Source organism: Podarcis bocagei (genome assembly GCF_964188305.1).
Source record: "Podarcis bocagei genome assembly, chromosome: 4".
Taxonomy (NCBI): Eukaryota; Metazoa; Chordata; class Lepidosauria; order Squamata; family Lacertidae; genus Podarcis; species Podarcis bocagei.
The window spans coordinates 12021181-12035091 of record NC_138128.1 but is presented as its reverse complement, the minus strand read 5'-3'; the positions used below and the strand labels follow the sequence as shown (position 1 = coordinate 12035091).

At 43.2% G+C, this 13911-nt stretch overlaps 1 protein-coding gene across 4 annotated transcripts; it reads left to right on the top strand.

Moving 5' to 3' along the window:
• Positions 1-1319: 1319 nt before the first annotated feature.
• ZNF639 (zinc finger protein 639) lies at positions 1320-13573 on the top strand. 4 transcript variants are annotated; one of them, XM_081190462.1, is made up of 4 exons: positions 1320-1458; positions 10682-10750; positions 11566-11673; positions 11873-13573. In XM_081190462.1, the coding sequence occupies exons 2-4, from the start codon at positions 10693-10695 to the stop codon at positions 13021-13023; spliced, it is 1317 nt and encodes a 438-aa protein (XP_081046588.1). In that variant the 5' UTR covers positions 1320-1458; positions 10682-10692; the 3' UTR covers positions 13024-13573. The 4 variants fall into 4 exon arrangements, with proteins under 4 accessions (XP_081046588.1, XP_081046591.1, XP_081046589.1 ...); XM_081190465.1 differs by lacking the exon at positions 1320-1458 and adding an exon at positions 1463-1486; XM_081190463.1 differs by lacking the exon at positions 1320-1458 and adding an exon at positions 1528-1825.
• The last annotated feature ends 338 nt before the right edge of the window (positions 13574-13911 follow it).

Here is a 13911-nt window from a genome sequence, read left to right as displayed (position 1 = left end):
AAATATAGGCAACAACCATTTTGCGTGGGGTTTACATTCCTGACCACCACCACCTCCCACGGGTTTGCAGAGCACGCATAAGTCTGCTCCACCCTGCCCCTTTTTCCAAGTTGCTGCGATGTGTGCATGTGCAGTCGAACACATATTGGACAAGCGTAAGACGGTTGTTGCCTGTATGATAAAATTACATGAACCTCATCAGAGTATGAAAAGGGCAGTAATGTAGTACAGTACAGTGGTACCTCTGGATGCGAACGGGATCTGTTCCGGAGCCCTGTTCGCATCCAAAAGTGAATGCAACCAGCATCCGCGGGTCCTGATTCGCCACTTATGCGCATGATGTCATTTTGACCGCCTGCGCATGCACGAGCGGCAAAACCCGGAAGTAGCACACTCTGTTACTTCCGGGTCGTCGCAGCATGCAACCCAAAAATACTTATCCCGAAGCTACTTCAACCTGAGGTATGACTGTAGTTGATTTATGGAAAAGTGGAATATGTTCAAAACGCATTGGTGCAACACAGTACAGGAAAATGCAAATATACAGGCCCTCAGGCATGTTGTAAGTCACTTAATTTTTAATATATAAATACAATGATTGGATAAAACAGCAATATTGGAACATATTTGCACTTCTCATCAGATTTAAAAAAAAAACTTAGAATAAGCAATCATTTAAATAAGCAAACATTGATTAAATTAAAACTATATAGTTTATATATAGTTTATATAGAGAGCTGGGGGTTCTCGTGTAATCTCACTATATACAAGTTGTACAAGTGACAATAATGTATATCAAAATAACTATACAGAACTCGCTCATAACTTTTCATTTTCAGCACGTGGGCAATACAGGAACAAATCAGTTAATGCTTAAAATGAATGCGATTAAAGGTCACAGTTAACCCCGCGTGCTGAAGATGAAAGCGTATAGGCGAGTTCGCATACAGGTGTGAAGAGGGGGGCAAGGGACGTCACCCGCCCTTTCCCACATTTATCAGAATGAGGCGGCGAGAGTCCAGACCAGGTGCCTAGAATGGACTGTACCACTTCGGACCGCATCTGGGGCGAGGAATTTTTTAAGGAAAAAAAACCTGAATGTAAAAGAATCAACAACAGAGAAACGCAAAAACCCTCCCGCCTCTTGATGCCAGCACGCCTATTTTCACCTGCAAAGAGTCGCCGTGGACACAGAGGCGGAGCCCCACTAACCACCGGCATCCTAGGACACACCTTCCCTGCCTGGGCGTGTTAGATCGGCCGGTCTTACCGCGAGGCCCTCAGGGGGCAAGGGAGGCGCGGCGTCGACGCCCGCATGCGCCCAGCTGCGTCAGGGGCGGGGCAACACGGCGCGCGCGCGCTCCTCTCCTCCGCCCCTCCCTCCCCTCCCCATCTTCCGTTGCGGCGGCGGCGGCGGCGGCGCGTGTGTGAGGCGCCGCTTGCGGCCTGCTGCTCAAGGTGAGTCCTGTGGCGGGGAAGGCGTGAGGTAGGTGTGGGGAGGGAAGGAAGGTTCGGCCTCCTTTTTTTCCCCAAACGTCCTCCTGCCACTGGAAGGGGGAGAAGGGAAGAAGGAAATCCCGCTATTTATTATTATTATTATCCATGGCGCGCGCGCCCCCCCCCCCGCAAACTCTGAGGCAACTCGGGCGCCTTAATTCTCTTCAGCTTTGTGGGGTTGTAGGAGGCTCGCTAGCTCCACACACACACACCCTCATCGTCATCATCATCATCTGCAGGATGGACCCAGGCTTGATTACGTTCAGACCGTTTATTATCTCTTGTCAGAGGATCCATCCCATTATGAATGTACCTCTCACCTTCTGAGGTGGGTAGCCAGTTATTGGGGGGGGGGCAGAGAGAGAGGGAGGGAGCAACGTGTGTCTTTATGTAAAACCGGCATATAGTGGTACCTCGGGTTACATATGCTTCAGGTTACGCACTCTTCTAACCTGAGGTACCACTGCAAAAGGTAAAGGGACCCCTGACCACTAGGTCCAGTCGTGACTGACTCTGGGGGCACGGTGCTCATCTTGCTTTATTGGCCAAAGGAGCTTCCAAGTCATGTGGCCAGCATGACTAAGCCGCTTCTGGCGAACCAGAGCAGCGCACGGAAACACCGTTTACCTTCCCGCCGGAGTGGTACCTATTTATCTACTTGCACTTTGACATGCTTTCGAACTGCTAGGTTCGCAGGAGCAGGGACCGAGCAACGGGAGCTCACCCTGTCGCGGGGATTCGAACCGCCGACCTTCTGATTGGCAAGCCCTAGGCTCTGTGGTTTAATCCACAGCGCCACCTGCGCCCCTTGAAACCGCATAGGAACCCAGTTAATCAATGGATGGTAAATGGTGGCAGCGCGCAAGGCATCCTGATTCATGCCTGCGCGCTTTATGCGCCCGGGAGCGGCTTAGAGAACCACCCCAGCGGAGCTTCCGCGTCCGATTCGGCGGGTTGTGAGGAGGCGGACGCAGCTCGTGACCATGTAAAAACACAAATGTAGGATGGGGCGCCTGGAGGGACAACGTGGTTTGAAAGCAGTAGGGACGGGGCTTGGGGGTTTGCTGCTTTTAGGGGTGGTGATTCAACGAGGCTGGATTTTTATAGCATTCAGTTGGGCTCCCTGGAAGGATGGAAGGGTCACAAATTATCTATAGAGTCAGGAGTGGTCCTTGAGGTTGGCAACTCCTGTGAAGAACGATTGCGGCGTTTGGACAGTTGTAGTTTAGAGAAAGGGCGAATGGGAAGCAACATGAAAGAAGTTTATAAAATTATGTGTGGCGTGGAGAAAGTGGACAGAGAAAGGTTTATCTTCCTCTCTCATAACACTAAAACTTGTGGACAGCCAATAAATCTGAATGTTGGGAGATTTAGGACAGATTTTTAAAAAGTACTTCCTCAGACTATGAAACTTGCTTTCCAAAGAATGGCTTTAAGAGGAATCATCGAATCATAGAGTTGGAATAGACCACAAGGGCCATCGAGTCCAACCCCCTGCCAAGCAGGAAACACCACCAGAGCACTCCTGACATATGGTTGTCAAGCCTCTGCTTAAAGATCTCCAAAGAAGGAGACTCCACCACACTCCTTGGCAGCAAATTCCAGTGTCGAACAGCTCTTACTGTCAGGAAGTTCTTCCTAATGTTTAGAGGTGGAATCTTCTTTCTTGTAGTTTGGATCCATTGCTCCGTGTCCGCTTCTCTGGAGCAGCAGAAAACAACCTTTCTTCCTCCTCTATATGACATCCTTTTATATATTTGAACATGGCTATCATATCACCCCTTAACCTCCTCTTCTCCAGGCTAAACATGCCCAGCTCCCTTAGCTGTTCCTCATAAGGCATCGTTTCCAGGCCTTTGACCATTTTGGTTGCCCTCCTCTGGACACGTTCCAGTTTGTCAGTGTCCTTCTTGAACTGTGGTGCCCAGAACTGGACACAGTACTCCAGGTGAGGTCTGACCAGAGCAGAATACAGTGGCACTATTACTTCCCTTGATCTAGATGCTATACTCCTATTGATGCAGCCCAGAATTGCATTGGCTTTTTTAGCTGCCGCGTCACACTGTTGGCTCATGTCAAGTTTGTGGTCAACCAAGACTCCTAGATCCATTTCACATGTACTGCTCTCAAGCCAGGTGTCACCCATCTTGTAGGAGAGGGTTATCAATGGCCATTAGCCATGGTGGCTATGCTCTACTGGCACAGTTGGAGGTAGCAATGCTTCTGAATATCAGTTGCTGGAAACCAGGGGAGGGGAGAGTGCTTTTGTGATCACATAGTGCTATCTGGTTGGCCTCTGTGAGAACAGGATGCTGGACTAGATAGGCTGTTGATCTGATCCAGCAGGCTGCTCTTATGTGTTGAGCCCACTTGTGCTAAGGAGAAGGAAAGAGGCAGGTGAGAGGATCTGCTTTTTATCTCTCCCACTACCCATCATTTCTGCAGTCTACACACTTCTTAAGGCAGGGATGTATGCCACCCTTGTGTGTGTTTGTGGTGTGTGTGTGTAAGTGTAAGATGAGGCTTTCATAGGGTGGACAGCTGGCTGTTTTTCTTTCTTATACCCATTCCTGGTAGAAATATCCCATGTGAGAAGACCTGTTTTCTGGGATTGGGGATAGGTTTATTTGGAATAATGAAAGGGCGCCCATTCTAGAATCTTTTGGTTCCTTGTAACACTTGCAGGAGGATTCTTGTGCAGCATATATATCCTCAAAGCATATTAGGTGGTACTGACATGGAGAAAACTATCTTTTCAGATATCAAGTCATGATTGATAGACACTTTTTTTATAAAAAAAAGGTTATATCTTTTTAAAAATGCTACCTGCAAGTAGATATTTAGTTCACTGTGCTAAAACACTTATCCTTGATTTATATTTTACTTGACAGGAGACTTTTATTTTGAGAAACATTTTTTAAAAATAGTAGTTCCCCTCTGGTATTTGAGATGGAATGCTCCATTGCATTTCCTGGGATTCTAACAACCTCATTCTGCTTAATGTGTTGTCCAGATGTGCAGGTATCGATAGCAGTGTTCGAAACTCCCATTGTTTTAGGACATTTTGCGATGCAATTTCATTAGCACGAGCAGTTTCTGAACTCTGGGCACTGTACTGTGCCTAGGATTTCAGAATAAAACTGCAGAGTGGAAGGAAAGGATGACCTTTTTCTGCCTCCCCACTTCCAGCTACTCTCTGAAGACTGGAGAAGAAGTATATTAGGGGAGTGGACAGGGGAAGGTCTAGACCATGTGAAATCAAACAAAATATTTTAGCTGAAGTTCATTCATTTTCAGCTTTGTATTCTTGTTATTAAAAAGTGTGCCTAGACATTCTGTTGTTGCTCCCATAACCTGGGTTTAAGGTGCCATTTAGTGCCTAGGTTTCGTATCTCAGTTTCTAACACTGATTGATAGGGAGGGCAATAGTCACATATCCTCCAAAACTGCTCCCCTCCACTGAGAGGGAGCTTTTGGCAAATGGGAGGGAAAACTGTCAGTCACATTTACAAGTTCCATTGAAATACAGTGGTACCTCTGGTTACAGACGCTTCAGGTTACAGACGCTTCAGGTTATAGACTCTGCTAACCCAGAAATAGTACCTTGAGTTAAGAACTTTGCTTCAGGATGAGAACAGAAATCGCACAGCGGTCGCAGGAGACCCCATTAGCTAAAGTGGTACTTCAGGTTAAGAACAGTTTCAGGTTAAGAACAGAGCTCCAGAACGAATTAAGTTCTTAACCCGAGGTACCACTGTATAGTATATGGAAATACGGTATATCTGTTTTGGGAAAGAAACTAAAATTGCAATCCTCAGGAGTAAGTGCTGTTCTTATTTTCTGTTTTCTTAATTGTTTATATCTCTCATACAATCAATCTCATTCCCATTCTTTTTAAATACTGGTGCTCTGTCATTTTTAGGTCTGGTTCACACATCAGACTAAGTCAAACCATGGCTTAATATGAATGCATGAGCTCCCAGAGAGAAGAGCCACTCCTCCCCAGTTGTTTCACTGCTGCACTAAGCTAAAGCATAGTTTGGACTAGATGACCCTTGGGGTCCCTGCCAACACTACAATTATATGAATTAAACTCCTTTTTGGATTTAAACATAATATTCTTAACAACAAATGCAGAAGAAAGATCAGGAAAAGCAAAGTAATTTTTCACTTGACTGATTCACTACTTCTCTGATATGTGTGCGTCTTGCCATTAAATCTTCAACAGGTTTCTAAAAAAAAAAGTTCACAAGATATAAAAAAGGTGGCTTGCTCTAATTTAAATAATTCGGTAGTGGCATTTATGAGTATGTATTTCATGTGATCAACATGTCCTTACAACCTTCATGGAGTGGGGCATGAAATCCAAGTTCAGTCAGCCATTAAGTAGATGAAAAATCTTTTGCATAGACCTATTTGGTTGGCACACATTATTCTTAAATCAGTATTTTAATTGAGTGCTATTGTAGTCGTAGGAGAGGTACAAGCTGGAAGGAATGGAAAGCCAACCAGAGTACAAAGATTTGCCCATTTTCACATACTGCTTACATAGTTTCAAATTTATCTTCTCAACAATGACTGTTGTTCTGTGATGAAAACTTGTGCTTTTAAAGATAAAACTGAATTTTCTGAAATTCAGATTGTGGGACAAAGGAGTCTTGGCCTAACTCTTGCAGTAGGCCCTGATCCGTGAACTTGGTGATCTAGGATCCTTTTGTAGAACACTCTCCTTCATGTCTCTCTAGGCAACAGGACAGAGAGCTCTTACAGAGATTCTGTGCTCCAGAATGCATCCCTTGCTTTCAAGTGAATAACCTCCAGCTGGCTGGTTATTTCTGGGTTCGCCAGAGGCAACACTCTTGCAACTGTATTGTCTCACGGAAATTATTCCAGTCAGCCAAAAGTCAGACATTTGAGCTGGAATGGTGCATGAGGCCATATGGGTCAACTAGTACTTGATCAGGAAGCCTGTGTTTATAAGCAGTTTCAGAGTACATTGAGTATATTGGGAAAGATCCAGGAATATGTAGGTTGTTTTTCTCCAGGGACAGTCCCTAGTGAGCATTGCAATCCAGATGTACATGCTACAACCCACCCGCCCCTTTTGCTGATCCAGTGCTGCACTGTGTCTACATTGTCAATTGGTGAGGAGCCAGTGCAGGTGTAAATACTGCATATCTCTACAGCAACACGAATTTTCAATCCCCAAAATAATTTTGTCTGGTCCTAGTTCTCCCCTTGATTAATGCCTTATGCTGATGACTAATGTGAATATTATAGCTGAAGTTCAGGGAACAATACTTTGGGTGGAGCAATGCCACATTTCAAAAAATACATATTATTGACTACATTGGCTTAAGAGTTACTGCAGTTAGACACATTAGGATATGCTTTCTGTTTTCAATTTTTAAAAATGTTGAATAGTGCACACTTGGTTATTTAGGACTTCAGGCAAGGTAAAGTCAAGAGCAGGATTAGTAATTTGAAAATCTTACTACTTCTGACTTCCCTCAGACCACCTAGTGACATCTTGGCAGGGGTGATATTTAAAACAGGCACTTTGTGAAGCACTAGATCTCCTAGTTACTATACAATACCAGCTTGCATGTCACATAAGAGATAATATCTGTGATTGAACAGAAATTCCCTGTTGAAAATATTTCCATCTTGAAGAATGTCCTAATTTGACTCTTGGCTCTTTTTGTTGTGCTCAGCTGCTGTTGAAGTTGTTCTCCAGCGAACTTACACCCATTCACAAAGTGCCCTGGTACCATTTCTCATTTGTGAACTGGGAATGTGAAATGCATTTTTTCCTGCTGTAAGGACGATCAGCTTCAGAGAAACTCAGTTTCTAAGAAACTGATTTAAAACTGACCTATGTCAGGACAGACAGGGGAAGTGTGTCCTTGTTAATTCTCCCCTGCTTCACTTTTTTAAAAAAATAATTTTTATTAAGTTTCATATTACCAAATTAAACACATCAAACCAATTGATCCAAATTATAACAATACATATCGTGTAATCCAATTATTTTCCAAATTGTAAATTCTTTTTGTGGGGGGTACCCATGCTTCTTGATCGGCAGGAGTCCAATCCTCGAATATTTTCTACTACTTTCATATTAAGAATGATATTTCCAGTCCCCTCTTCTCAATCCTTGTCATTACTCATTTTCCTTTTCCTTCACCTCTGAATTGCTCCGCAAGTGGATTGAAAAAAACCAGTCTTATTTGTAGTTCTGTGTGGACTTTGTGCTGCTCTCTCTTAAGTTCCAATAGTCCAGGCATTTCCGCTCGAGCAAGCAATCGCCATCTTGTCATTCCGATGAAATACAGTCTAAAAGCTCGCTCTTTAACTTTCCTGACCTGTTGCATCGTAAATTAGTCTTTTTCCAGGAGGGCTGCCCCTTCCAGTTCGCAATCTCATCGAAAGTAATAAATCTTCAGCTCGCCCTCCCCAAGACCAAACCTCCCTGCAACACAGGTCTCGTATCCAATCTCCATTCTAACTGTTAGAATTCTCCCCTGCTTCTCAGTGGCTTTTGATACCATTGACCATGGTATCCTTCTGGAGCAGTTGTCCAGGTTAGGGGTGGGTGGCACTGCTTTGCAGTGGTTCCTGTCCTACTTGGACGGTTGTTCCCAGAGGGTGATGCTGCAGGAGTGCTCTTCTGCCCCATGATGCCTTCATTGTGGGGTTTCTCAGGGTTTGATTTTATTCCCCATGCTGTTTAATATCTGCATGAAATCACTAAGTGAGATCATCTAGAGTTTTGGAGCATATTGTCAGCAATATGCTGCTGAGACACAGCTCTGATTCTCCTTTACACCTGCAGGTGTGGCAGTGAATGTACTGAACTGATGTCTTGCCTCCGTAATGGACTGGATGAGAGCCAATAAATGGAAGCTCAATCCAGATAAGACTGAGGCACTGTTAGTGTGTTCTCTAGATCAGATGGATGGGAAATGGCTTGCTATTGATGTGGTTCACTTCCTCTGAAGGAGCAAGTCCACACCTTAGGGGTGCTTCTTGATCCGTTGCTGTCGCTTGAGGCTCAGGTAGCCTCTGTGGCCCAGCTGTGGCCCTATCTGGTCTGGGATAGCCTATCTTCTGTCATTTATGCTCTGGGAACCTCTAGGCTAGATTACTGCAACATGTTATACATGAGGTGCCTCTGAAGACAGTTCAGAAACTTCAGCTGGTGCAGAAGTGGCTGCTGGTTAATAATCAGTGGCTGCTGGTTATTTTTCAGGCCCAATTCAAAGTGCTGATTTTTACTTATAATTTCTATAGCGTTAAACAGCTCTGGGCCATAATAATTCAAGAACCACTTCTCCTCTGCCCCAGACCCTGCAGTCACAATCTGAGGCCCTTCTTCATGTGCTTCCTCCACAGAGGATGGCACCATGAGAACAGCCCTTTTCTGTGGTGGCCCCCTGTGTGTGGAATGCTTTCCCCAGGGAGGCTCTCCAGACGCCTTTGTTACATATCTTTGTTACAACTCCCATAATCCTGGACAATCAACTGTGCTGGTTGGGGCTGATGAGAATTTTGAGTGCAATACAATGGTACCTCGTGTTACGGATGGGATCTGTTCTAGAGACCCATCCGTAACGTGAAATGCCTGCAACTCGAAGTGCTGTGTCTGCACAGGCGCGCGGCGTGATTTGGCGCTTATGCTGCAATTTAGCGCTTCTGCGCAGGTGTGAGCAGCGAAACCTGGAAGTAACCTGTTCTGGTGCTTCTGGATTGCTGCGGGACGTAACGCGAAAAGACGCAACATGAAGCAGACACAACACGAGGTATAACTGTATCTGAAAGGCCAGAGGTTACCCACTCCTGTTGTGTATTATACAAGGGAGCACCTCTTCTTTATATCTCTGCCTATGTGACTGATTAATATTTCAAAGCAAGGAGATCCTAGTCCTCAAATTGTTGTTAATTAATTCATTCGTCTCCTCCCACATGTGTCTCAAGGTAGTTTACAAACAGATCATAAGAATAGTTTGTGCTTTGCATAGTTTCTCTAATCTGATTAGGTTTCTCTTGATGCTTGATTTCTTTCTTCCTTCAGATGTTTCCTCTGTTGTAAGAAGTTGTATAGTTGACAGTTCTTCAGCTTCTAATGAAGAGTTCATCTAGAGTTCATTCATTTGGAAGACCCAGTTCTTTTCCTCACATTCTATTATGTAAACCCAGGGAGGAACATATCTAATATCTAATTAAGTCCAATTTGAAAATAACACAAGAATAGACCCTTGGTTGTAAAATGTCATTCAGCAGTTTATCAAAGGGGGAAATGGTGAGAGAACTGCCTCATCTTTTTCTGTCCAGTCATATCACTTTCGATTCCAAAAGTGAGATTAAAATTGTTTGACGGTGCAGTGAAAGTTTCATTTCTTTTCCTTCAGGGGAGGGCAGCATCAATGACAAACATGCATTTTGACTAGCTACAAAACTAGGCAAAATGTGTTGGTCCCTGAGAAACAAAATCCTTCAGTAGCAAAGCAGCCACAGTGGATTCATATCTATGTTCCCCTGTTGTCCTTCTGACTTTGATACATAGATAGTATCCTCACCAATGTTTTCAAATAGTACATTAAGTGCTGCTGGCCCAAGATCTCTCAGTCTGGTTTCAGGCAATTTCCCCCTCACACTGCAGTTGTGTGCAACACAGCCCACACGGTTCAGGAGGGCCTAACCCTATGGAGGAAGAGAAAAGAAAGATTGGTTATTCAAGTTGCCTTGCTTGTGCAACTAGTGGATAAACCCCTTTATTTTCATTGCTAAGCTAAACTATACTAATGCCCAATTTGGGCACCTACATATAATAAAGGCATGCAACAAGGAATACCCAACAGTGCAGATAAATTACATTAAAAAATTAATTGCAGCAATCTAACACAAACCAGCACAAGCTAATTTTAATAGATGGGCCTTTTACCCTGAAAAATCCTGTTGTGACTGACAGGAGTCAGAAGTCTTCCAGTGACACACAATCTCTTGTTACTTAGAGCCTTAAGACTCAGCAAATATCATTTTGCTGATCACATTATGCACAGCAGGGGTGGTTAAATTATTTACTTGTGTTGTGCATATATATCTTCCCATCTAACTAACTGTAAAGGAGCTTCAACAAGTTTATTGTTTTTCTTTCTGTTCTTTTTTATTTCAGTTCATTTAGACTGAAGCAAAATGAATGAACATCCAAAGAAGAGGAAAAGGAAGACTCTGCACCCCTCACGCTACTCAGGTAGATTAATATGTTTACCTATTTCATTTACAGAAAGCTATTGGTTATCTTGTGAATAAAGCAGGTAAATAGTCACAAGATACATTTTGAAATGGGTGGGTAAAGAATAGCTTATTTTTCAAAACTAAGTATCAACTAGGACATATATCTTTCCCTATTCCCTATTCCTGGTAATTAAAATGTACCAGTTTATTGAATATGCAAAGCATGTCTTTATGCATATAATATATGTAGTTATAATGTTGTACGTTCAGTATAAAGGCTGCAAACCTTTATGGTTCTCGATTACAGTATGACTGAAATAGAAGCTTGTCCAGAAACTACAGTGTTGTGTACATCACACAGTAATGCTCATTGGTGTCTGAAGTAGCACTACTGCTGTCACCATAGTATCAAATAAGGAGCAAAAGGATTTCTGTACGCTTTGTTAGCATTGTTGCTTCTAAGAGAAATATGCTAAATAATAATTTGTTGTCTAGGCTATTCTGAGAAAAGGAAAAGTGATGGGATTGTGGAGTCAAAGCCGTCCGTCCTATAAAGCCATAACTGCCACTGGAATGCCATCCATTTACAGTATTTCTGGATTCCTTTGTTAACATTGTTAATTTATTTACTGCAGGGAATTGAGCATAAGAACACAATGTCCTTGATTCTGTCATACTTTGGAAATAAACATTGCTATATAAGTTCTAAATACTATTTTCAGCATTGGTCATCAGTGCAAAGTATATCAGTTGTAGTTTCTGTACATTGCATCAGAAAGCAGCAAAAAAAGTGTGTCAAGCTAACACTTGCCTTTCCTTCTAACTGTCTAGATTCTTCAGGCGTCCCAAAGTACATAGACAATAGCGGCATATTTTCAGACCACTGCTACAGTGTGTGTTCTATGAAACAGCTAGACTTGAAGGTTTCTGATAATCGAGGTAAGGTTTAGCATCTTGCTTTTTAATTCACATATGTGATCTCCTTGTCCACAACTCAGTAGAACTTGGATTGGTTCTAAAAACTAATATTTCTATCCATTGTACTTTGATACATTTTTGTCAGGCACATTAAAATGGCAAAAGAAAAAACCTGTGCATCTGATTTTCATCTTGCATATCTTTTATTCCCTTTTTGCAGATAAACCTGCTAACAATGGGATTTTTAAAGACACATGTGAGTCTCCTATCTTCAATGACAGCTTAACTGAAGAGGAGAAACCACTGGATATTCAGACTGTAGAAATATCTACTACTGAAGTCCAGGCTGTTGAAGTTCATGACATAGAAACTCAAACTATTTCCCCGGAGAAGCTTGAAGCGGAGGAAACAGAGGAAATCCCAGTTGAAAGCTGCAAAGTGCTTGAGAAAAACCCTCCCTTGAATGTCACCATTCAACCAAAATGGCCTCTCTTACGGGCCAACAGCAGTGGCTTATACAAATGTGAGCGCTGCGCATTTAACAGCAAGTACTTTTCAGATTTGAAGCAGCATCTTGTCCTGAAGCACAAGGCATGTCCTGAGGGCAACATCTGCCGGGTATGTAAAGAAACGTTCTCCTCTAAAAAAGTGCTTATTGAACACTTAAAAATCCATGAGGAAGATCCCTACATTTGCAAATACTGTGACTACAAAACAGTAATGTTTGAGAACTTGAGCCAGCATATAGCAGACACACACTTCAGCGACCACCTTTACTGGTGTGAGCAATGCGACGTCCAGTTCTCCTCCAGCAGTGAGCTGTACCTCCATTTCCAGGAGCACAGCTGTGATGAACAGTACCTGTGCCAGTTTTGTGAGCATGAAACGAGTGACCCCGAGGACTTGCACAGCCATGTGGTGAATGAGCATGCAGGCCGGCTGATTGAGCTGAGCGACAGCTACCACAGCAGGCAGCAGCAAGGCCAGTACAGCCTGGTCAACAAAATCAGCTTTGACAAATGCAAGAACTTCTTTGTGTGCCAAGTTTGTGGCTTCCGCAGCAGGCTTCATACCAACGTCAACCGGCATGTGGCAATTGAGCACACCAAAATATTCCCCCATGTTTGTGATGACTGCGGGAAGGGCTTTTCAGGCATGCTGGAATATTGCAAACATTTGAACACTCACATGTCGGAAGGGATTTATTTGTGTCAATATTGTGAATATTCGACAGGGCAGATTGGAGACCTCAAAATTCACTTGGACTTCAGGCATTCGGCTGAATTGCCTCACAAGTGCACTGATTGCTTGATGAGATTTGGAAATGAAAAAGATCTTTTAAGCCATCTTCAAATTCATGAAATTGATTGATTGTTGTTGTTGTTTGTCCCTGTGTCAGAATCTAGCTCAGAATATTAGAATTTAAACTTGTTTTCACATATGCTATCCTTGAATGAACTTCAAATGAATCTACTCCTATGTCACTAGGAAAGACTCACTATAGGCAGAGGCCTACTTGTGATGTAGCCCTACTTGTGTTCAGTAATAAATCCTGGCTCTGATGGAAACCAGGGCTTTGAACTCGCAGCCCTGTAGGGTGAGCTGGCTGCAGACCCAACCCACCAGCTTTCTTTACACATACTATGCAGATTGTTCAAGAAATGTTCGGTGAATTTTCAATCAGTGCAATCAATGACTTTTTCTCTGCATTTTTGGGTTTCCTGACCAGGATTTCTGCAGGTAGAAAATAAGCACATCAGTGAAAACAGCTGTTGAGTTGGGGTGGGAGGGGGAAGTTGTGTGTGTCAGTGAACCTGTTAATGCATAATAGCATGTGCAGTTGGTGTATGAAGATAGCATAGTATAAAGTTGTTTTGTACCTATGGGGGGGGGGACAAAAATAAATACTCAGATATGTGTATGTCATTTGTGTTCCGTACTATTATCATCAAGCGGCAGGTAGAGATGTGGAGATTCGTACAGGACACCATGAAAAGTTCCACTTTGTGAGCAGAGAATATTATTTATATGATTGAAAAACTGTCCCTTAAAATCTGGCAAGGGGAAGATTTAAGGTGATAGCATGAATATCTACCAATATCTAGAGGGGGATCTGCTCATAACAGTATAGACATTAAGTGGCAGTATCTGTGTTTGAACCAAAGTGGTCTCACATTGAGATCAGGCGAAAATGTAGAAGTACTGAAGTTGAGAGCTGACTTGAAAGTTTGCTCTTGTTCTGGACACTATGTAGATGTC

Coding starts and splice junctions, on each gene's coding strand:
- ZNF639 (XM_081190462.1), top strand. CDS start 10,693: ATGAATGAACATCCAAAGAAGAGGAAAAGGAAGACTCTGCACCCCTCA. Junction 10,751..11,565: donor GCACCCCTCACGCTACTCAG/GTAGATTAATAT, acceptor CTAACTGTCTAG/ATTCTTCAGGCGTCCCAAAG. Junction 11,674..11,872: donor GAAGGTTTCTGATAATCGAG/GTAAGGTTTAGC, acceptor CCCTTTTTGCAG/ATAAACCTGCTAACAATGGG.